Source organism: Borostomias antarcticus, assembly GCF_949987555.1.
Source record: "Borostomias antarcticus genome assembly, contig: scaffold_130, whole genome shotgun sequence".
In the NCBI taxonomy this organism is placed as follows: Eukaryota; Metazoa; Chordata; class Actinopteri; order Stomiiformes; family Stomiidae; genus Borostomias; species Borostomias antarcticus.
The window spans coordinates 95,001-119,908 of record NW_028176062.1 but is presented as its reverse complement, the minus strand read 5'-3'; the positions used below and the strand labels follow the sequence as shown (position 1 = coordinate 119,908).

General features: G+C 43.8%; 1 protein-coding gene across 1 annotated transcript; it reads left to right on the top strand.

Moving 5' to 3' along the window:
* Positions 1-29: 29 nt before the first annotated feature.
* LOC311328883 (uncharacterized protein) lies at positions 30-15,795 on the top strand (the record flags this gene model as incomplete). The annotated part of the gene is made up of 6 exons (XM_084462784.1): positions 30-41; positions 155-381; positions 474-633; positions 722-816; positions 919-989; positions 15,624-15,795. Exons 2-6 carry the CDS (start codon positions 166-168, stop codon positions 15,793-15,795), a joined length of 714 nt encoding a protein of 237 aa, XP_084318910.1. The 5' UTR covers positions 30-41; positions 155-165.
* Between the last annotated feature and the right edge of the window lie 9,113 nt (positions 15,796-24,908).

Here is a 24,908-nt window from a genome sequence, read left to right as displayed (position 1 = left end):
AACAGCTCCAGCAGGGTTGCCATCAAGCTCTGCAGATGCTGGTATGCTGAATTTTATGAACTACTTCATGCTGCATGTAGGGATATACTTTGAGCTGAATATCCATTATGGGACCGTACAATTACTTATAGCCACATCTGTGTTTAATATCCAGACTTCCAGAGGATGATGTGTCAGCAGTTCTCCAGCGTCATGCAGAGTCTGAGGGAGATGGCACAGACAATGATGAGGCTGGAGCAGAGACTGGAGCAGAGACTGTCCGGCGAGTCTGCAGACAGCTATCGGGGAGCAGTACTGGATGACCTGCACCCTGCTAAAACGGAGGAGGAGCTGCTGGTCTTGGAGGAGCAGCTGAAGGACAAGGATCATCAAAGGAAGATGGTGAGTAACTTCAAGGCAGAACTTTGTTCCTTATTTTTGCAGAGAAGTGTTAAGGAAATGTAAAAGTAAAGGATTGTCTTTTTGTTTTGCAGACACGATATCTGAGTTCCATTGGCGGCAAAGATCTGCCAGATGTGGTCCGGCGGGTGCTGTCAGCCATTGCCATACACAGAGTGTGGTGTGTCTACAGCGTCCATGGGAAGAGGGGGAAGAAGCCTCTGAAGAATATGACCCTCTACAATGTCATATTACGTAAGGGATTGTTCATATTTTCGCAAAATAATACATTGTCTTTGCTTCATGCCATGTGCATTGAAACCATTCCCTTTTTGGTTAAAAGGTGCAGTTATGGCCTGTAAGCCAAGCACCACTGTGACGGAGGTGTCTGCCCAGCTGCAGGAGATGCTGAAACATGCCCCTGCTCGATGCAAAAAGGTTTGTGATGTCAGGCAGTTAATTTTCTTGTATCCAGTGACATGGCACGCTTCCAATGAACGTATGCGACTTGCTTTTACAGCCATTTCATTATGTCCTTAGGCATCTGCTCCAGCCCAGCTGACCTCCCCAGCCCAGCCCCTGACCGCAGCTCCAGCCCTGACCACAGTGGAGTATTCAGATGAGGATGACCTCTTCTGCCCAGACCCTCGATTCAGATGTGGGTGACCCCCAGCCCGTCTCCCTAAACCTGCCTTTCCAGCCTGCCAGGATGGATGCCTTTTTTGTAAATAGTTTTTGTAAATTTTAACCTTTTTTTTGTGGGATACAACGGTCTGTTCCCGGTCTGCCTGCCACAGAATGCGCACTGTTTCATTTTTGTTTTTAGAACTTTTGCAATTGTCAGATAATGGGTTGCTAGCCAGAGCTTGTACATGCTTTTTTTTGCTTTTCTGGCTATGCGTAATGTGACAGACCGTAAACCTCATCCTTGTAAATATGTATACTTTTAATTTGTAATGTACTTTGTGTAATAAAATGTTCTAAACTGTTCAGTCTTATATTGGTTTGTATCATAATGCTTGCTGCTATATCCCCATATAGCATTAATTCGTTTTTGTACTGGTAAATGCTAAATATAGCCAGTGGTACTGCAAATGCTAAATATAGCCAGTGGTACTGCAAATGCTAAATATAGCCAGTGGTCAGGGTTTAGTAAGTAAGTGACCATATTTGCACCGTGCGAAAAAGACGTGCAGACCAAGTCATATAAATACCTGTAAATCTAGTGTCAGCCAAGTGAGTTTATTACGGAAGTTCCTGCCCACGTTTTTTGCACGCGGCCGCACCGTATTTGCACCGTGCGAAAAAGACGTGCAGACCAAGTCATATAAATACCTGTTAATCTAGTGTCAGCCAAGTGAGTTTATAACGGAGGTTCCTGCCCACGTGATCACGTGCGTTCTTTGCACGCGGCCGCAACTTCTGAATGACGTGTCGTTCTTACGTAGCGTCTACTAAACGGCAGATCTCGCGTTTCCGTAAATGGCCGCGTAATTTCCGCACGCGGCGCAGACGAATCGTCACCTATAGCGGCCGTATGTCGAACGTTTGCGCAACCTGCGTGTGTTAGTAGGGATGTTCACTTATGTTATGATGAGGCTCAAGACATCCCTTGCCCCCTGCCAAAGAGTAGCTCAGAAGAAGCCCCCTGCCAACCAGCAGCTCAGAAGAAGACTGTCCGTTTATAGTACTCACTCTCATTATAACAATGGCACACATGCCACCCCCTGGACCAACAAGTGAACACGTGACACCTTGCACCTTGTCTATACAAAAGACAACTGACTATGCACCACTGTACACTCGAACACTCGAACCAACACCTGACAACACTTGAGCAATTGAATCGCATGTCTATACAATAGACAAGTGACTCTGCACTACTGTATACATGTGCATTACATGCCTCTCTTCTTTACAAAGATGGTTACAACCACAACATGTCCTGAGAGCACATGCAAAATAACAACTTATGGCTACTTTTAATGTGCATGTCTGTATGTTTAATAAAGCATTTAGGAAAAGTTTCAATCAAGACTTGAGTATTACCTATTTTGTTGAGTACTATGTTTATAATTGTTCATTCATGATATTATTACAATTGACCTTTCAAGTCTGCCTACAATTAGGTTACGTAGCTAAGAACCATTTTATTTACAGTTCTACATCTTTACTTCTAAGGGCAAATGCTTTACTTTCATATCTTCATATCAATATAATATCAAGATCCTAGTAGATGTCCAAATAACCCACTGTGTCTTGGGTCTACTTATTCACCATAGTAACGGGAAGTGCAAAACAGCAAGTCATGACTTTTATCCAGAAACAAAAGTTGAACCCATTGAAGCAAAATAGCTAACATTACAGGAATCATCAGTGTAGCCACTGACCACTACCATTAATGTTATGGAAGCTGCTGCTAGTTGTTGTGAGCCCATGAGCTAACTGGCTATCCCGCTCTCATTGTGCTGGATAAGCATTGGAAGCATTGGAACCTATGTGTCCAGGTGACAAGACCCATCTTTATTAATCAAACATTACCGTCCTACCAGTCCCGCAGAGAAACAAGCCAGCCAACGCACATAAGCCAGGCTGGACCTGGCCTGGTTTGCCTGGGAGTTATTGAATGATATTTTCTCCATTGTTCTCTTTTTCAAATCATTCCACCTCCGTTTGCAGTCCATAGGCTACTATTGTATTTGGAAAAACCAATTGTGCTCACAGACTGGGATATTAAATCCCAAACATGGTTTTTAACTGAGTGTGATGTTTTTTGTTTGCAATTGTGAGGCTTACCTGTGGACCTCATCCGAAAGGACTTCCAGTTCACACCAAGGTTATTATAGTTAACGAAAACTAAAAAAAAAACGAAAACTATGTGTGAAAAAACATTTTAGTTAACTGAAATAAAAATAAAAACTAGGCTTTACAAAAAAACGATAACTACCTAAAACTGCATTGTGTGTTTACAAAACTAACTAAAATAAAATTATAGAGAAAATTTCCTTAGTTTTAGTCTTTTTCATTTCATACATAAGCCTAGTATTTTGGGTGGTTATGAAATCTATCCTCCATTTTATTTAGCTGTGCTCCTGCGCAGAAGTAACCTGATGTGCGCCAGATGGCTTGTTTAACACGGAGTGAAACAATGTGAACTCACGAGATCAGGATAGTCTGACAAGTCTAGCACAGAAGAAAAAAAACAACTAAAACTAATACTGAAACTAATAATAACTAAACTAAAACTAAGCATTTTCAAAAAATAAAAACTAAACTAAACTAGCAAACCTGCTTTAAAACTAATCAAAACTAAACTGAAATTGATAACAAAAAGTTAAAACGATATAAAAATAAAAACGAATGAAAAAATAAAAACTAGACCAACTACCTTGGTTCACACTCACACACAGTTTTCTAGGAGCAACTTGCACTCAGCTGCAACACCCTATGGGCGTGTTTGCGTTAGAATATCATTAGCGCAATGTCTTTAGTGAATAGGTTGTTAAAACGGAGCACCTATCGGGCCTGAATGACACGCAGTTCATGGTGCTATTAGCGGCCGCAATCCATTCTTTGTGAATTCACCCTATTCAGTTTGTGCTTTCGCTCTAGTGGTCATCTATGACAACTGGACAAATGTAGGCTGCTATGTAAGGGCACCCCTGGTTGACATCATCCGCATTTGCCAAGTGAAGACAGGTGCACGCCTTCCTGTAGGACGTCAAGACGTAATTGTTTTTCAACATGCTTTTGATGTAAAATTAGTTTGCTGCCATATCTAAAATGCCATTTTCAATCCTTTAATCTAAACCATGCTGCTATATAAAACATGTGCTAGGAAAAAGTGCAGTGGGTTTGGTAGCTTATGCTTTGTATAGCACCCATGGATTAGATTAAAGGATTGAAATTATTTTTTGCATGTCTAAACCTCAGTGTGGGCATTCGCTTAGTTTTGTATCAGTGCATCTTCTATATTTCATCCTATATGCATTCAGCTCATGCACCTGATGAAAGGACTTACTTTGGACTATTTGAGAGGAGCGCAAACTATTTTCCAGTTTTTAAGATTCCCTTCTATCTTGTTTTGAAACCCAGAAGATGATGATGTCTTATTTTCTCCTCCTGTCATTTAGGCTGAATCGCTGTAATCTCTCACAACGGTGCTGTGAAACGCTGGCCTCAACTCCTCAAATCTGAGAGAGCTGGACCTGAGTGACAATGACCTGCAGGATTCAGGAATGAAGAAGCTCTCTGCTGGACTGGGGAAACCACACTGTAAACTGGAGACACTGAGGTCTGTATTCCTGTTCAACAAATTACAACGTTCTATTTCGTGGAGCTCCAACCCACAGGGCTAGCTCCTATTGGCTTGTGAAACCTACCCAGCAAACACGCAACGTCAGGGAGACGTTCAGATCATGTCTTAATAACGTCCGTCGGTCCAGAACCCCATTTGTACGTCTGCTGGACCCCTCAATATTTAAACGTCTGGCTTGGACCCCCAGACGTCTGTGGACGTGCAGAACGGGTTCAATATCTGAACGTTAAAAAAAAACATTCATTCTGGCTCCTAATTGGATGTCTTTGGACGTCCGAAAAAGAGGAAAAAGACATCTAAAAGACGTCTTTTAGACGTGTCTTTGCTCAGTGGGTAGCCAGCTACATTTGACTGAAGAAAAAAAAAAACGTTCTGAACGCACTGTGTGAAGCGTCGTTTGAACCAATGGAGCACGTCTCTCAAGTGGCTCTCTATTAAGTCCGCTGCTCTTTGCACTGACTTCAGGCAAGCGGGTCAGTGATTTGAGAGCGCTGACAGTTTCTATCATCACAGGTGATTGATGTAGATTCCTTAAACAGATGCTCAGACACAGTTTGGATTACTAGAAGCCATGAAATTATGTAGTTTATTTAACAAAGAATAAGCATATCGTATACAAGACAATAACCAAACTTCAGGCTTGGTCAGATACAATTATGACATAATTATGACAAATGATACAGTACCGTAGCAGCCGCAGAGTAGCAGAGTAGCATGAAGTTGAAGTAGTGTGGAAAACAGGTGTGAGCTAGCATGCTAACAAGCTAACATGCTAGGCTAGGAGCTAAGCTTATGCTAGCGTAGGATAGTTTCAACATGGAGCTACGAGCATGAAATGGCTAAAGCGCGCTCGTGCTATAGTCCGGTGCTTCTTTTATAGTGCTTAGTGGGGGCTGGTCACATGACAATCTTAAGTTATGGTGATGGTCTGTAATGGCGCAGTGCCAGTTCAAGATTAGACCGTTGCTGGGGGACCGGACATTCTAGATGTCTCCGATGTCTAGTTGAGCAACTTAACAGCTGCTGTTTTGCTCTTTCAAAAGAACTGAGTCAGCGGAGAATATTCTCTGACCTTCTATGCCCTCAGACTGGCTTATTCATACACTGTAGGCCTAGGCAAGGGTTATCAGAGGTTACTGTAGTCAAACCTGACTTTATATGAACAGCAATGAAACTGGTGAAGTTCTGCCTAATTCATAAACCACTACATGATCTGAAGCGGTTTTGCACACGGATCAATCTGTTGTTACAAAAGTTGTCCGGGGCGCATCTTATGAGCGACTTGGTCATCTCCGTCTCCTTTTGTCCGTTATTATCTCTTATCCATGTCCTCTGTCTCTGTGGCGTCGTCTGTCTGTTCACACCGGGCGCGGCGAGAAAATTCGCGCCGCCCAGTTCGCCCAATCTCGCCGCGGGATCAATGGGCCGCCGCGCGAATTAGCCGCAGAAAGTTCCAAAAATTTAACTTTTGCGAATGTCGCGTGCGGCGAATCCTGGCCGTCGCGCCACCGAGTTCTGCGATTCGTGCCGCCCGCCGCCCAGTTCGCGCGAATTGTATTGACTTTCTATGTAAACTCGCCGCGCCGCAGGAAAAATTTGCGCCCGGTGTGAACTCAGCATTAAGGCCGTGTCAGACGGGGAGCGATATTCCGCCTGCGTTCTCGCTCGGATCAGCGGGGGACGCACGCGTCCTGCGCGCAGCGGGGAAAACTGACTACAATTCAGCTCTTGTCGCGGGCGGGCATGTGCACGAAACGAACACGCGTGCAACAATTTCACGGGGTCGCGCCCGCTTGCCGCTCCGCCCCAGATTGTCCGCGGCTCCCAAATTGTCCGCCCGCCACTGTCATTGAAAATGAATTACAATGCGCGGATATCGCTCCTCATCTGAAACGGCCTTTAGGCACAGCTGCCAGCGGGAGTCAGCATTGACATGATGTCTCAGGGCAGGACCGTCTGGTGAGTGATGGTCTGATAAACCGAGTGTGGCGGGGTGGGGCCAGTGCCTGGTTTGGGACAACTTTTAGTATGGTCTCACCTTGGAGCACTGGCTTGTGTCCTAGTTAGCCAGTCTTTTGTTACTGGGGCCAGCAAGGGTGTATGGTGCAGTCGTGTAGCTCCGCTTATGTTAATAGGAGTTAGCCCTGTGGGGCGGAGCTCCATGAAATAAAACGATGGTTACGCATTGTAACCCTAGTTCTATGAGTGGAGCGGAGCACCACAGGGAACTGACTTGCTGACCCTGCAGTCTGCTCACTGAAAATTTCGGTTAGGAGCAGTTGTGCAGGCGAAGCCTACTTATACAGTGGTGCACCGGACCTGTTAGGACACAGGTGCGTGTATAATTTTTTTTTTTTTTCTTCAGTCAAATGTCGCTAGGTGTCACAAGCCAATAGGAGCTAGCCCTGTGGGGCTCCGCTCCACTCATAGAACTAGGGTTACAATGCGTAAGCCCTCAAGACGTATGATACACAGCTCACGTGACACAACATTGGTGCACTCCCCGAACAAATCTGAAGTTACTTTTATGATCTGAAGAGTAGAGTCAGCTACTGCACTCAGAATTATTTTGTGCAGTATGGCACAAAACACGGGTGCCAGACATCTGAGAATGACAGACAGACAGACAGACACACACACACGACAAAGTGTCCTTTAGCAAGACACTGAACCCCAAATTGTTCCCAATGATCAGGCTAGCACCTTGTATGACGGCTGCCATAATTGGTGTGTGAATGTGTGTTTGAATGATTGAATGAGCAGCCATTGTAGTTTTGTCTGTTAAGGTAGAAAGGCGTTACATAAGTGCAGCCCATTTACATTTTATTCATTCCCGAAGGGAAATGCACATTTATTGTTATTAATCTGCCATCTAACTCATAAATGAGCTAACCTTGGTCAGTCTCTCTCTCTATCCGGACTTTCCTCGGACATCGTCAGCCTGACACTAGAATTACTCTATACGCCTACTCTATAACCCTACGCCTGCCCTGATACAAACACTGATCTTTTACCTCACGTCAGCCTACTCTAGAATTATTTAGCCTGCTAGGCCTAAACTGCAGAGATGGCAGATGTACAGCACTCAGTTGGTGTGCATAGTGCTCTAACAGGTATCAGAACTAGTCGTATTTATTCATGAAAGCGATCTTGAATTTGGCTGATGTTATGCTACTAAGCCTTTCTAACCTGCAGTTGAGGTGTAGCCTTGGCTAGTCACGTCAAATGATGCCAGATGGAGGTAAGGTTATAGAAAAGAACACGTGAATGAAAAGTGGACAGAACCAATCAGCTGAAGTGCAGCAGAATCGGTGGCAAGTACTTTATATGCACTAAATGAATGATACAATCTGAATCCACAAGGAGTTTGTATGTAGTCATGAATTGGCAGCACTACTGTGCCTAAACCACTCCCAAAACACACAAAAGTATGTTTGTTGCAAGTGTTAATCTCTTACATTTAAGGATACCGATTGACAAATTCTGAATTAAGAAAAAACATTAAACATATTAAATGCAGCTGCATTCTCCTTTTTGCCACTAGAGTATCATGTCTCAATGTCTACTTTCCACTTTATTTGTCCCCAGGGCCAATATTGGTTTTTAGAGTAAAGCAAACACTTAATCTACGCGTCATGAGCATAAAAAAGCTAAAACATAGTTTCTTAAGTCCTGTATGTAGAATGATATTCTACAGGCTGTCAATGTTGAATGACAGAGAAAGGCTGTGTAAATGTTCTTATTTATTGATTGATAATTATTCCCCTTCTTTTCAGGCTGATTGGGTGCAGATTGTACTCTGCTGCCTCAGCTCTCATTTCAAACTCATCCCAGACTATAAACAGCTCAGTGTACTAAACAGGGACTCACAACCAAAAGGGTCAGATGGATTGAAAATCAAGTGTGTATCTCTGCAGGCCCGGAGACTTTGAGGGGGCGGGTCAACTGTCAATCAATTTCTACTTTGGCCAATCAGAGGCTGACAATCGTCTTGTCAATCAAAAACTAATTTCGCCTGAAACGGTTGTCAATCACTTTTTATTTGGCAAATCGCCTTTCTCTTAGGAGAAGGGGCGTGGTGGAAATGACGCTAGCTAGTTAGCTAGCTATCTACATTGACTTCGCTTGCTATAGTTAGCTTGCTAGTTACGTAGGCCTAATGCAATTTGTTATGGAGTTAGATTGACTGGATTACATGACTGTGTGTGAGAGAGATTTTTTTTTATTTTATGCAAATCATGTAGCTTGAAAGACGTAATCCATCAACCTCCCTGATAAAAGCCTTACCAAGACTCCCCTTGGTATTCTCTTAGTAGGCCTATGATCAATGTAATGGCTTGTGGGTAGAGGCTAGCAATGGTCTACACTAGCCCAGGGGCAGGGGAGCGACTGATCCATAGCCAGGACTGGGATGTCTCAGTGGTCCCAGGTCAGTCTCCCAGTCATTCAGCCAGCCTGTCAGTAGATGTGCTCTACTTGTATTGATTTGTTCATACACTAGTATTCCAGCACAGGTTATGTTCTTGAATGCTTCTGGTTCTCAGCAGTTCTCTTAGCAACCTAATTTAATCCCTATCACTGTTTTCAGATCCACATAGGGGAAACATATGGCTGAGAGAGGAGTGTGGAGGAAAATCAACAGTACCACACACACACACTTACATAACCAACCAAGCAAGTTCTACCTTTTTATACCACAAATATAAGTTTGAGAACATAGGATACATACAGCCAGCCTAAGGGGGTTCTAATGTACTGACCTCCCGGCACAGGCCTGACCCTGCTGGCAAGCTGCCTTGGTCCTAGCCAAGGAACAAGCGTTTCAGCTTCCGCTCACCTGTATGCAGCTTCTACCATGCTGACTGGCCTGGACTAGTCACCACATCCACAGTCTAGCCAAGTTAGAGATACCCTTGTGCATTTTACAAAACAAGTGTCATACAATTAAGGTTATCATTTGTGCAGCATGTGTGCTGTAAGTGTAAAGACAAGATACAGATCATTTTCTCCAGGTTTTATTGAATAGCTTGTAGACCACACTGAAACACTGGGCTGACAGTTCAGTTGTACAAGGCGGACCTGGGAGACCATTCAGGACACCTTGTTTGGGTCGAGGCTCTGCTTAGTCTACTGGCCCAGGTGAACTAACTGGATGTACTGACATGGATGTGCTGAGAATGGAGACACACACACATGACACAGCTGGCCGACACTTCTTGCACTCTAAGAGGTTAGGGTTAGACAATGTAGGTTGGCATAAAATAATACATATTTTTAAATGGATGGAAAGATGCTGCCCATGCCTAGATCTTTATGTCTATTCAGCATGTCTGTTCTCACCCACTGAGGTCCCATCACCAAACGTGAAGCCTCGGATACAATAATAAAACAGGGGCAGACAATGAAAGATAGAGATAGATAGACAGACAGACAGATGGATATGTAGACAGATAGGTTAAAAATTAGAACTCTTAGTGTTGTGATCAGACAGTACAACCAAAATGTCACCTCAGTGTAGTGATGCAGACAGAGCTATGAACACCTGCTCCTTGCTTAGAAGGAGGTTATCATCTGCCCTCTGAAACATTCAGGATGCAGGATTTTTGTAATACCGAGGTCATTTAGTTGTGGTGCTTCAATCTGGTGCACTTAGAGCAAAATTAAGAGGCTAGATCTATAGATCTATAAGAGGCAACACGCATCATATTGGATTAATATCTTTAACAGAGCAGTGGAGGTCATCCAGAGAGGACACAACTTAAGTGAATGTTGTTGAGAACACACCATCTATTAGAAACATGAGACTAGCTCCTCCTGTCACCTCTCTCCCAGCCTGGCCTCCTCCACTCTGATGTCCATGTTGGTCTCCTCCTGTCACCTCTGCTCCTGTCTTTAGTCCATGTTGGTCTCCTCCTGTCACCCCTCTCCCACTGTGGTGTCCATGTTGGTCTCCTCCTGTCAACTCTCCCCCACTCTCTTGTCCATGTTGGTCTCCTCCTGTCACCTCTCTTCCACTGTGGTGTCCATGTTGGTGTCCTCCTGTCACCTCTCCTCCACTGTGGTGTCCATTTTCATCTCCTGTCCACAAATTAAGAAAACATAAACATAAGCTATAAACACCCCCACCCACACCCATCCATCCACATTCTTTTTTAATCTTGCCAGGATCTAATTAATGTAGTTTCTCTTTGGCTAACATCAGGTATCTCACCTCTCATCTCTTATGTCCTCTCCTCCTGTCCCCTCTCTTCCACTCTCTTGTACCTCTTGGTTTCCTGTCAACAAATTATATATTTTTAACAGAACATAATCATGCATACTGTGTACACACCTACAGTATCTACCTGTCTATTTGTTTATCTATATACAGACACAATTTATCCCGTCAATGTGCTTTTCCCATCATGTTAAGTAAAGAGTAGGCAGTGTACCACCATCATCACCTCTTTCTTTTTGATCTTGTCCTCAACAGTTCGCTTTCCAAAGCTGAGCTTTGTTTGATGAAATCTTTAAATCTTCTCCCTCTCTCTTTCTCCCTCTCTCTCTCTCTGTGTCAGTGAAGAAAGCAAACACATGGTCAATTGTTATGTGAATAACGGCCTCTGCTATAGTTGCTATGGAAAAGAGGGGACTTCATTTCAACATGAATTTCAACCATGTACACGTCATTGACGATTTATCAGTCACAGACATGCAACGTGGCAGCTGTTGACTTCAGTGTGATTTGCACTGTTCCTGACGTACTGTCTGACAATAGGCTCTTTGCACAAGCTCTACTACATCCTGAAATTCTACAGGCAGATTTATTTCCTGTCCTATACCATTGGATGGAAGTGATTAATCAGGTGTGCGGCACACCTGATAATCACCTGATCACTTCCATCCAATGGTATAGGACAGGAAATGCCTGTAGAATTTCAGGAAGTAGTGGAGCTTGTGCAAAGAGCCTATTGCTTGGCAACACCAAACGCCCAGTGTTTACATGAGAAAATAAATATTATAGATTTCTTTGTAGAAGCACTGCTCTGTTGGTGCATGTGCGCAGGTACACCGCTTTGCTAATGTTATAAGGGCAATGCTCGTTTTTGACAACCTGGACCTTATTTACGACATATTATAAGAAGTTTGACTCACCGAGATCACTTTGGTGTAATTCGGAGGCCTGTAGAAGAAATTTAAAATCCAGCGCGAGCCAAGTATATCCATGTAATGACGGTGATCGGGGCACCGAGAATGCAGTTTCTCAAAATCTTTTTTCGGCCGCTAAACGGTTGTTTTCATCAATCAGATTGGATGAATCGACAGTTGAGATTCCTCAAAGCGAGGCATTGTTGTGGTTTTCAAATACGGGGTCTTTAGCCTCTGTAATATGATCTTTACACGCCTCTCCCCCACTTGCTCCAGCACGCATGCGCACAGGCCAGCGCGCAGACTGGCTATTCTCCGGCTACACTCGCGGCTCACATTCTCTGCGCTACGATCGGATTGTTGGTGCCGAGAATATTGTCGTCGTCATTCGTCAGCAATGGTTCGTTTTTGCGTGTACCCAAATTGTCAGATATTTATAGTTATCAAAAGATTTACATAAATGTTACCTAGTTCTCTAAAAACAAGAATAGATAACGCAACTACTCAAGGTTGTTACAGGAAGCAAAAGTGATGCCGGAGACACACCCAGTCAATCACATGGGATGAATCATCTCTTCAAGAAGTACTACAACAATCCTCCCACCTAAGCACTTATTATATTATATTGCACTGTACTTTAGATTGTGATTCTTGCACTTTGCTTCAGCACTAGATTATGCTCTTAGTCACTTGTTTGTTTTAGAAAGAAGATGCACTTGTGAGTTCTGGCAAGTAGTAGTACATTGGCTCTTCCTACGTTAAATGCAATTATTGTTAGTCGCTTTGGATAAAAGCGTCTGCTAAATGACTGTAATGTAATGTAATGTAATGAATAGATGGGGAGACACACCCAGTCAATCACATGGGATGAATAGATGGGGAGACACACCCAGTCAATCACATGGGATGAATAGATGGATGATAGATGGTTGATGGGCTTCAACTTTTTATAGGCCAGCTTTGTGCTCTAATGTCTTTCGTGGGAGTAATTGACAATCTTTACCTATTTTTTTATAACACAGTTCTGTGCTGTAATATATGTCCTGCCATAACAACCGCATTCACATAAAATGATTATTATTATTTATATGGTGAACTATAACTAGAAACTGCTTTCATTTTTTTCTAGGAGAACTCCGCTACAGTTTTAAATTCTCCAGACAGAGTCACGAATGTGTGACAAAACCCATATACGTTCGCACAGCACAGACATTCCGGAGAGACCTCATGGAGCGCGTACTGCAGATGAGGGATGATCCAAATGTGCTTTACACAGTACCTCGCAAGGAGAAGAGACCACCTCACAAAAGACTGCTTCAGAACATTGCTCCAGTCCCTAGACCAGATAGAAATGTTTTAGTGGCTAGACGGACCAGTCGTTTCGGGCGTTTATTCAAAGCTACACCGTGTTAGCTTGACAGAATTCGAATCATGTTTTCTGACTGCTGGATTGTCATGTCATGGGAATTTATCTCACTGTGCCTTGTACCATTTATATGAGAATTTTGTTGTTGATTTCTGGTCTGTGCTGTAGGTCTGTGTGTTTGTATGCTGTCTGTAGAGCATACTGACTCGAAATAAAAACATAAATAACTTTGTGTTTGTTTCATTTTATTTTTTGATTCAATAATTATGAAACGTTATATTTCTCTATATAAAATGTACAAATGTAGGCTGGTAAAAAAAAAAGTACATCAGTGATACACTGGAGTGGGTAATATGCATCCAGCATAGTTATGGGATCTGGTCTGGGATAAGATTTTAGTGATTGCAAATGGCAATGCTAGGGAAAACATTGCATGTTATCCTAGATAGAATGAGACATGATAATGATGATAGTATTTTTCAAAGAAGCAGAAAATAATCAAATAATGTAGTCTGTTTGGGAATGTGTAGGCTATTGATTGTCAAATGATATTGAAAATGTCCTCTGCCTCGGTGAACCCAACATAGCTGTCTGTTGGGGAGGGGTATTTCGTTCTGATGGCTGTGACAATGCAACTCGGGATGACTCTTCTGTTGCCAGGTCCAAGGTGTTCCCCTCGAAGTGCCCACTCCAGCACAATGCGATAGGCTACAAGTCTGTACTGCCTGTAGGAGAGGAGGGTTGATTAGAAGAAAGAAATGTAAATTCTAAGATATTTACTTATCAGGCGGACAAATTCAACGCAAAAAATATTTTATGCATATGTTATTTGTAGTCTACTTACTCAATTGAAAGTTGGCCATTTGGTCCTAAAGGCTTTGGCTGGGTCTTCCAGTTCACTTTTGGCACACGAAAGAAAGTTTCTACCACTGCCCGGTTGATCAGAGATGGAAAATCCTCAAGAGTTGTGAGACACTGTTGTGTGGGGTCCGATGTGTCGTTATTTCTCGAGACTCCCAGACGTGCATCGTCTGGCCTCAAGTCCCACTCAGAGCAACAAATGCATTCCTCCTCTGTTGGCATAGGGTGACAATGTAGGCAAGAACACCACCAGTTACCATCTCTTCGGGAGCGTGCAGCGGTTTGTTGTTCTCGGGCCAGCTGTTCCTCTCTCTGTCTCCTCACCCTCCTTTCAAGGAGCTCTTCGTCCGTATACTCTTGCTCAAAACGATATGGACGTCTGTAATATTCTAATTCATTTTCTAGATCCTCTAAATCTGACAAATATTCAGCCATATTGCACACAATATTCTCGGCACCAACAGTCCGATCGTAGCGCAGAGAATGTGAGCCGCGAGTGTAGCCGGAGAATAGCCAGTCTGCGCGCTGGCCTGTGCGCATGCGTGCTGGAGCAAGTGGGGGAGAGGCGTGTAAAGATCATATTACAGAGGCTAAAGACCCCGTATTTGAAAACCACAACAATGCCTCGCGTTGAGGAATCTCAACTGTCGATTCATCCAATCTGATTGATGAAAACAACCGTTTAGCGGCCGAAAATAGATTTTGAGAAACTGCATTCTCGGTGCCCCGATCACCGCCATTACATGGATATACTTGGCTCGCGCTGGATTTTAAATTTCTTGTACAGGCCTCCGAATTACACCAAAGTGATCTCGGTGAGTCAAACTTCTTATAATATGTCGTAAATAAGGTCCAGGTTGTCAAAAACGAGCATTGTCCTTTAACGTGGGTCAAGAATAGCCTACACTTAGCTAGCCACGTTGTGACGGCTAGGATCATGGATGCATACTAACTTAGCTATTTACTGTAGCTAACGTTAGGCTTCTCAGCATCTTCGTCTACGTTCTTAAATGTGAGCATTTAGGCGCTGTCAATGTTCAAACGAATTGAAAATACGTTAAATAACTGCGTATTGTTATGCATTTGTGTCAATTTCCCTTACCTCGAAATACATCCAATCTGTTGGCTTGATCGTCCTCCTCTGAAGCTGACACGTATTAATGATAAATTAGCTTTGCGTCTCACGAAAGGCGATTCGCCCAATTAAAAAGTGATTGACAACCGTTTCAGGCGAAATTAGTTTTTGATTGACAAGACGATTGTCAGCCTCTGATTGGCCAAAGTAAAAATAGATTGACAGTTGACCCGCCCCCTCGTAGTCTCTGGGCCTGCAGAGATACCCTTTATTAAATGGATTGGAAGATATAATAAAATCAATTATCTTTTTTATATCGTAACATTTCAAGTGCACCAGGGTAAATGAAATGCTTTTATTTCTGAGGAAATTGTTAAAGGCATGAGAGTACAGATGAAAAGTCTAGAATATCTAGGAAGTCTGGAATATAAATCTTTCATTCCCGGTTTTCACCAGCAGAGGGTAGTAATGTGTTTATATTAATACTTTTTCTACAGGCTGTCGGGCTGCCTGGTCACAGAGGAAGGCTGTGTCTCTCTAGCCTCAGCTATGAGGTCAAACCCCGCCCACCTGAGAGAGCTGGACCTGGGCTACAATCACCCAGGAGACTCAGGAGTGAAGCTGCTCTCTGCTGAACTGGAGAGAGTTTTTAAAACCATGTGGAAATAATTCACCCTCTATCAATATCTTAACATTGTTATAACCCCTCTTTCCACCCCCCTTCTGAACTAGATGATGATCTCATTGCCTCATCATCATCTTCCTCTGCTTATTCCTACAGTGTGGATCATGGTGGAGAGTTCAGGATCAGACCTGGGTCTAGAAAATGTGAGTATTGACTGCTGTAAAGAAAACGTCTGTTACCCATGTGTTTTAACTGAAGCTGACCTAAACTGAAAGAACACCACCATTATCTACCTGGGGCAGAGATAGAGAGAGAGAGAGAGAGACAGACACAGAGAAACTGAGAGCTGTTTATTGTCTTCAATGAAGAAATGCCCAGCGCACATTAGACAGTAAACAAACATATAGCCCCCTCCCCGCATACATACATATAGACCCACAAATAACAACAACAAACAACAACATACACCTGGCCTGACTATACCTTACTCAACACATCCTGTGTACATACATATAGATACAGTTGAAACACCTTTCCAGACTATGTCTTATTCAACACAGTTATGCTGTATGGCACAAAGCTGTTGTTGAAATGCACAGTACGGCAACTCAGAGTACGATTCCTGTGTCCTGATGGCAGAGTGTTATAGTGGGTATGGAGGGGTGGTTGGGTGATGTAGTCTGATGGCAGAGTGTTGTAGTGGGTATGGAGGGGTGGTTGGGTGATGTAGTCTGATGGCAGAGTGTTATAGTGGGTATGGAGGGGTGGTTGGGTGATGTAGTCTGATGGCAGAGTGTTATAGTGGGTATGGAGGGTGGTTGGGTGATGTAGTCTGATGGCAGAGTGTTATAGTGGGTATGGAGGGTGGTTGGGTGATGTAGTCTGATGGCAGAGTGTTATAGTGGGTATGGAGGGGTGGTTGGGTGATGTAGTCTGATGGCAGAGTGTTATAGTGGGTATGGAGGGGTGGTTGGGTGATGTAGTCTGATGGCAGAGTGTTATAGTGGGTATGAAGGGGTCTCAGGGTGATGTAGTCTGATGGCAGAGTGTTATAGTGGGTATGGAGGGGTGGTTGGGTGATGTAGTCTGATGGCAGAGTGTTATAGTGGGTATGGAGGGGTGGTTGGGTGATGTAGTCTGATGGCAGAGTGTTATAGTGGGTATGGAGGGGTGGTTGGGTAATGTAGTCTAGTGATGTCAGAGTGTTATAGTGGGTATGGAGGGGTGGTTGGGTGATGTAGTCTGATGGCAGAGTGTTATAGTGGGTATGGAGGGGTGGTTGGGTAATGTAGTCTAGTGATGTCAGAGTGTTATAGTGGGTATGGAGGGGTGGTTGGGTGATGTAGTCTGATGGCAGAGTGTTATAGTGGTTATGGAGGGGTGGTTGGGTGATGTAGTCTGATGGCAGAGTGTTATAGTGGTTATGGAGGGGTGGTTGGGTGATGTAGTCTGATGGCAGAGTGTTATAGTGGTTATGGAGGGGTGGTTGGGTGATGTAGTCTGATGGCAGAGTGTTATAGTGGGTATGGAGGGGTGGTTGGGTGATGTAGTCTAGTGATGTCACAGTGTTATAGTGGGTATGGAGGGGTGGTTGGGTGATGTAGTCTAGTGATGTCACAGTGTTATAGTGGGTATGGAGGGGTGGTTGGGTGATGTAGTCTAGTGATGTCAGAGTGTTATAGTGGGTATGGAGGGGTGGTTGGGTGATGTAGTCTAGTGATGTCACAGTGTTATAGTGGGTATGGAGGGGTGGTTGGGTGATGTAGTCTAGTGATGTCAGAGTGTTATAGTGGGTATGGAGGGGTGGTTGGGTGATGTAGTCTAGTGATGTCAGAGTGTTATAGTGGGTATGGAGGGGTGGTTGGGTGATGTAGTCTAGTGATGTCACAGTGTTGTAGTGGGAATGGAGGAATGACAACTAACACATGAGTTTGTGTGAATAGCTGTGTGTGTGTGTGTGCGTGAGAGAGTATGTACAAAATGTTATGTGTGTGTAAGTGTGTGTGTGTGTGTGTGTGCGTGTTTGTGAGAGTGAGACAGAGAGAGAGCATTTATTATATATGTGTGTGTTTAGCTGTGTGTGTGTACAGTATGTGTCTGTTTGTTTGTTTATGTGTGTGTGTGTGTGTGTGTGTGCACGCGTGTTTAGCTGTGTGTGTATGTGTGTGTGTGCAAGCGCATATGTGTGTGTGTGTGGAGGCCAGAGAGGGGTTGTGGAGGGGGAGAAAGCAGAGAGAGATGGAGAGAGACAGAGGTGTGGAGATAAGGAAGAGAATGAGAGAGAATGAGAGAGTAGGGGGGAGAGAGAGAGAGAGAGAGGGGAGTACATAAAGGGAGGGAGGGTTTGAGGCTCAACTTGTGTGTGTGTGTGTGTGTGTGTGTGTATTCATGTCTGTACAAACTCTGACTTGTCCCACAAGCATCAAACAGCTCACATTCATACAGACTTAGGGCGTATTCAAACAGGCTTTATCTCGGTTCAATCGAGATAGAAATCGGTTTCTCCCTTGTCCCGGTTGTGTGGACATGTCTGAACACACCAAGCAAGTCCGAGCGCGCGCCAAATCATACGGGTCGAGTCCGCTCTGAAAAGGTGGGCTCGGCCCGATTCCAATCGAGTTCTGAATGGGGTTGTTCATGTCTGAAGGTGACCACGCCTAGCCCGGGTCTGGCACAGAGAAACCGCAGGATGGATTGCACCTTTTTGGATTAATCAGCTGCCGTACAAAGTTATAGCTACGATGGCTGCGAAAAATGTAAACAGAGGCTTGACATGGGGTAACGAGGAAACACGATGCCTCCTGGATATTTGGGCAGACGAGGAAATCAATGACATGCTTAAAAGAACCCACAACAATTCAGAAGTATACAATATATTCAGCGAATGGCTGAAGCATAGTGGCTTCGAGAGGTCTGTTGGTCTTGTTGGTCAGTGGTGATTCGGTGATGGCATCAAATCAACAGTAATAGCACCACACACCTTCTGAAAGTTTTCCATATTTTCTGGAATCTCTGGAATGACCCCCTTGACAGAATTTCCATCCAATCAACGAGCGACCTCAGCACTGCATGGCATTATTTTCAAATTTGGCTCGGTTGGTAAAAAGGCAGTCTGAACATAACCGCAACAGATCAAAATGAAATGTGTATCATTTTTTGCATTTAGTCCCCGGGACTAAACCGTGCTAAATGTGCGCTTCATATTTGAATACGCCCTTAGACAGAGTAATCAATGAAGTTGATCATTATACTTTATTAAAGGTCTGGATGAATGAAACAGTGACAAGACATTTTAATGTAATGATGATATTTAGTAATATGTTGTGTCTTGGTTTCCTCCATCAGATGCCTGTGATCTCACACTGGACTCAAACACAGCAAACAGAAACCTCTCTCTGTCTGAGGAGAACAGAACGGTGACACGGAGGAGAGAGGAGGAGCCGTATCCTGACCACCCAGAGAGATTTGAGGACTGTTTCCAGGTTCTGTGTAGGGAGGGACTGTCTGGGCGCTGTTACTGGGAGACAGAGTGGAGAGGAGGGGTTTATATATCAGTGTCATATAAAGGAATCAGCAGGAGAGGAGTTGGACACAATGACAAGTCCTGGGGTCTGAGGTGTGGTGATGACCGTTGCGCTGCCTGGCACAGTGAAAGGACCACTTTCCTACCTGTCCTCCCCTCCGGCTCCAGCAGAGTAGGAGTGTATCTGGACTGGCCGGCCGGCACTCTGTCCTTCTACACAGTCTCTTCTAACACACTGACCCACCTGATCACACTCACCTCCACATTCACTGAGCCCCTCTATCCAGGGTTTGGGTTTTATAACTATGGCTCCTCAGTGTCCCTGTGTCAGGTAGAATAGCGTTCAGTATGATCAACACACACACACACACACACACACACACACACACACACACACACACACACACACATATGGCTCCTACAGTATGGGGTGTGAAAAGTGCCCTTTGGTTGCTTGTTCAAGCTTACTTACAACGTGTATGTATGTGTGTGTGTATGTGTGTATGTATATACATACACACACACATACAGACATACACACACGTTCGTGTTCGTCCAGCAGAGCTCACTACAAAACATGCGCACATGCGCGGTAGTCGATCGCGCTTTAAATGAATGGGGGAGCTCACGTGACCGAACGACTGTTTGCGTTGTGAGTTGTGAGCTCAGTGGGGCGTGTATGTGTGTATGTGTGTGTGTGTGTGTGTATGTATGAGATCGAACATAGCCTACATACATACACACACACACACATACAGACATACACGTTCGTTCCAACCAGCGCAGCTGTATGTGAAACCGCTTGCGCATACCATCGCGGTAGCCACCGCACTTCCGCGTGACGTCACCGAATGCTCTGCCGCTGTTTAGAGAACAGCGTGTATGTGTGTATGTCTGTGTGTGTGTGTGTGTGTGTGTGTGTGTGTGTGTGTGTGTGTCTGTTTCGACTCGCTTAATGAATGACTTCGATACATCGCTTCAGAGAATGAAGACGACTATGGTAAATATAGCACAAAAAATATGAATATCTGCGTGGTTAGATGTATCGGCTTTTACTGCAAGCTAGCTAGCTTCCCAGCTAACGTTACATCATTGCCTAGGCTAGCGAAGTGTCTACCAAGACTGGGTAACGTGAGATGGTCACGTTATGCGAATTCAACTCGGTATATTATGTAGCTGTATCTAGCTAGCTCCATTACTTTACAGTTTGGCTAGAGAAATTTGGCTAAAATCACGTCACAACTGTATTCCCTGTGCAGTAACGTTACTCATTCAGCACCTGCCTCCATTATTAATGTTATAGTAGTATGCCTGTGATCAGAGAGGAGCGCGTTATTCCCTCTAGCCTTAATGGTTTGTAAATGTTATAAAGTGTCTATTGCAATATGGAGGTACATTATTATTTCCCATATGCAGTATTCGAGAGTAGAGGTTTTGTAACTATCTCCCATTTACATTACATTATTTTACATTTACATTAGCCATATACATGTGCATGAACGCTCTGCAGTAATGACTTGGGTGCTATTATCACAGTGCTTGTTGGGTCCAACTACAGATTGTTTTTGATGTTATAGATGGACTGTGTACCAGCCTTCAGATTTGACTCCAACAACCTCATGGTCATGGCTCAGGGAAGTACTATCCAGCTGCAGTGTCGGAGAAGTGATGCCCCTAAGGGAACCAGCCCAGAGGAGGAAGGAGAACTGCAGTTTGTTTTCTGTCGTGGAGGTGTCCAGAGTTGCCAGATGACCGTCCAGCTATACCTGCTGGGAGGAGCTGAGCTGGAGTGAGGACCGAGGGAGGCGATAGGCAGCTAGTAGCCAGGACCTTGACACCATCAGCCAGCTTTACACAGACTGATGCATTGCAATAGTAGAGATTGTAGAACATGTCATTTCTTATCATTTGTTTATGTCAAAGACATATTAACACTATGTCACATAGTATAATAACGCTTAGTAATGAAGGAAGGTACCCATGATCACACTGTAGCATTTCAACGACTGGTTTGCCAGAAAAATACAATTATGTATCCAAGTCCATCACAACAAACAACACAGCTTGGATAATGTGTGCCATGTATGCAGAGCTAGTGTAGCTGTTATCATTGCGATGTGGTATAAAGACAACACTGCCATGACTTGTTGCTGAATTTTTATTGCGGGCATGGGTCACTAGTCATACTGGAGCTGACATCTAAAAAGTGTTGGCAAACACTCTTGCTCACAAATCTATTGGATCCTCACTGTTACATGGTAAATAAAAAAAGCAAACACATTGTCAGTAAACAAGATGTCTCTCTATACGATTTGAAGAAACTGTAGACATCCAATCAGCAATTCTGTCTTTATATGTATTGTGTACTATAATGCAGCTGGATATGAATCATTATGGAAACTGACCTACATTTCCAAACATTTGGACCTGTATCACCTGTGTCAATGAAATGTTGTGTAGGCTATTACTTTGAACAACAGCATTTCATTAGTCATTTAGCTGACAACTTTGATCAGAATGATCCAGATACCAATGCTCACTCGGCAGGCGCCGTGTAGCGAATCGAAAACCCACCCGGAACAGAAAACGGAACAGAAAACGGAACGCAACAACGTAAAACAAACCGGTAAACAGAATTTACATGGCAGGCAATTTTATATACACCCCGTGTGCATAATTGCTGAAATGGAATATTGTAGTCGACACTCCGTGGATATTTTTGATATGAAATATGTGGCCTACTGTCTTCCGGCCAGTAGGCCTATCATTCGATTCTTTAGGCTCTAAGGCTTCAAATGAGCTGTCAATCGTCAAAATTGACCAACAATGGGTTACAGGGTTAGGCCTACAGATGCAGCATAGAACGTAGATACATAATAAGTATCTAATTAATATATAAGTTAATATATGAGAACGGATCGCTTTTTATGGTAGGCTAGGCCTATGCGTCTTGTGATCACAGATGCAGCATAGAACTTAGATGTTTAATAATTATCTAATGAAATTAATAATTATCTAGTTGATATAGGCTATGAATAAAACAATAAGCCGTTTTATTGGCTATGGGCCACTAGTTGTAGGCTATACACGACTTGATGCGCTCTGCTCTTACGCACGGTTGAGGCGGCAGCTCAGATACACTTCGCACATCTCTGCACCTTGGCAGTGCAACTGCCACAGACAGCTTTGGTACACTTTGTGCATTGGTAGACAGTTCTGTTCTTGCTGCAGCTTGTCATAACCATGCAGGTATTTTTTGGGGGGGTGTTCTTCTGTGGACACTGCGAGGGGTGCCGCTTGGCCGCTTGGTGGCTGTTTGGACACCAGAGCGCGCAGCTCTTCAGCCAACTGGAGGATGAAGTCGCGTCTGGGGAGGCTCTGTAGACTATGCGTCTCTCCACCCGTCCCAGCGAGTCCAAGCCCCCCCAATGAATAATACTTATTTATAATAGCCTACATTGCGCGAAACTGTGCATATAATAGGCTGTACATAACGCGAAATTGCGCATTCCCTATAACCGTTCATTGAACAGCTGGCGGCTGATATAGGTAGCCCTATAAATTAAAAACATACACAATATTGTTTTTATTTGAATGATCTTGAATATATTTAACAATAGGGGGTGCAACATAACACCATATTAGGAAAAGTCATTGACTGGCGGACTTCAATGTTTTATTAAAATAGCCTATAGCCTAGTTATGTGCAAATGAAAACCCACAATCGTCCAATAAGTCTTTGTAGTGTTAAGAGAGCGTCTCATGTCAACAACTTTTTGGTCAACTCACAGGTCTGTACTGAACTACGACGAGATGGAGAGATTCTTTGTAAACTTGATGGCTCTTGGGAGAACTCTGTTTTGTCAGCTTACATCATCGTCTTGATGTAGAGACGAGAAAGAGTAAATGCAATGACCAGGCTACTGTCGGAAATAGCTGGAACGTCATCATTTATTCGCAAAATCTGTTTCCATTGCAAAATTTTCCTACTATCAATGCACTGACTTTTCCACCTCCTCCGAGCGTAAAAACTTTTTTGCGATAAGAGCTGAATTGTAGTCAGCTTTCCCCGCTGCGCACAGGACGCGTGTGTCCCCGCACACGCAGAACGCAGGCGGAATATCGCTCCCCGTCTGAAACGGCCTTTAAGGCCTGGCCGCTCCGCCCCAGATTGTCCGCGGCTCCCAGATTGTCCGCTCGCCTCTCTCATTGAAAATGAATTGCAATGCGCGGATATCGCTCTTAGTCTGAAACGGCCTTTAGCCTACCAACACGCTAAAAAGAACACATGGGCAATATCTGCGCTGAATATATGGCTGAACACTCAGGTGAGATGTAAGGCTATTCAACCACTCCCAGGTTGCCTCTTCAGACATGAATCACTATCTAGCAAGCTGACACTCTGTTTCTCTCCACAGACCAGTCTGGACAATCTGTATAGACATCAATTAGGACTGGAACATACCTCTTTATGCATAATTCTAAATAAAACTTGCATTGCTGATTGGATGTCTACAGTTTCTTCAAATCGTATAGAGACAACTTGTTTACTGACAATGTGTTTGCTTTTTTTTATTTACTATGTAACAGTGAGGATCCAAGTAGATTTGTGAGCAAGAGTGTTTGCCAACACTTTTTAGATGTCAGCTCCAGTATGACTAGTGACCCATGCCCGCAATAAAAATTCAGCAACAAGTCATGGCAGTGTTGTCTTTATACCACATCGCAATGATAACAGCTACACTAGCTCTGCATACATGGCACACATTATCCAAGCTGTGTTGTTTGTTGTGATGGACTTGGATACATAATTGTATTTTTCTGGCAAACCAGTCGTTGAAATGCTACAGTGTGATCATGGGTACCTTCCTTCATTACTAAGCGTTATTATACTATGTGACATAGTGTTAATATGTCTTTGACATAAACAAATGATAAGAAATGACATGTTCTACAATCTCTACTATTGCAATGCATCAGTCTGTGTAAAGCTGGCTGATGGTGTCAAGGTCCTGGCTACTAGCTGCCTATCGCCTCCCTCGGTCCTCACTCCAGCTCAGCTCCTCCCAGCAGGTATAGCTGGACGGTCATCTGGCAACTCTGGACACCTCCACGACAGAAAACAAACTGCAGTTCTCCTTCCTCCTCTGGGCTGGTTCCCTTAGGGGCATCACTTCTCCGACACTGCAGCTGGATAGTACTTCCCTGAGCCATGACCATGAGGTTGTTGGAGTCAAATCTGAAGGCTGGTACACAGTCCATCTATAACATCAAAAACAATCTGTAGTTGGACCCAACAAGCACTGTGATAATAGCACCCAAGTCATTACTGCAGAGCGTTCATGCACATGTATATGGCTAATGTAAATGTAAAATAATGTAATGTAAATGGGAGATAGTTACAAAACCTCTACTCTCGAATACTGCATATGGGAAATAATAATGTACCTCCATATTGCAATAGACACTTTATAACATTTACAAACCATTAAGGCTAGAGGGAATAACGCGCTCCTCTCTGATCACAGGCATACTACTATAACATTAATAATGGAGGCAGGTGCTGAATGAGTAACGTTACTGCACAGGGAATACAGTTGTGACGTGATTTTAGCCAAATTTCTCTAGCCAAAC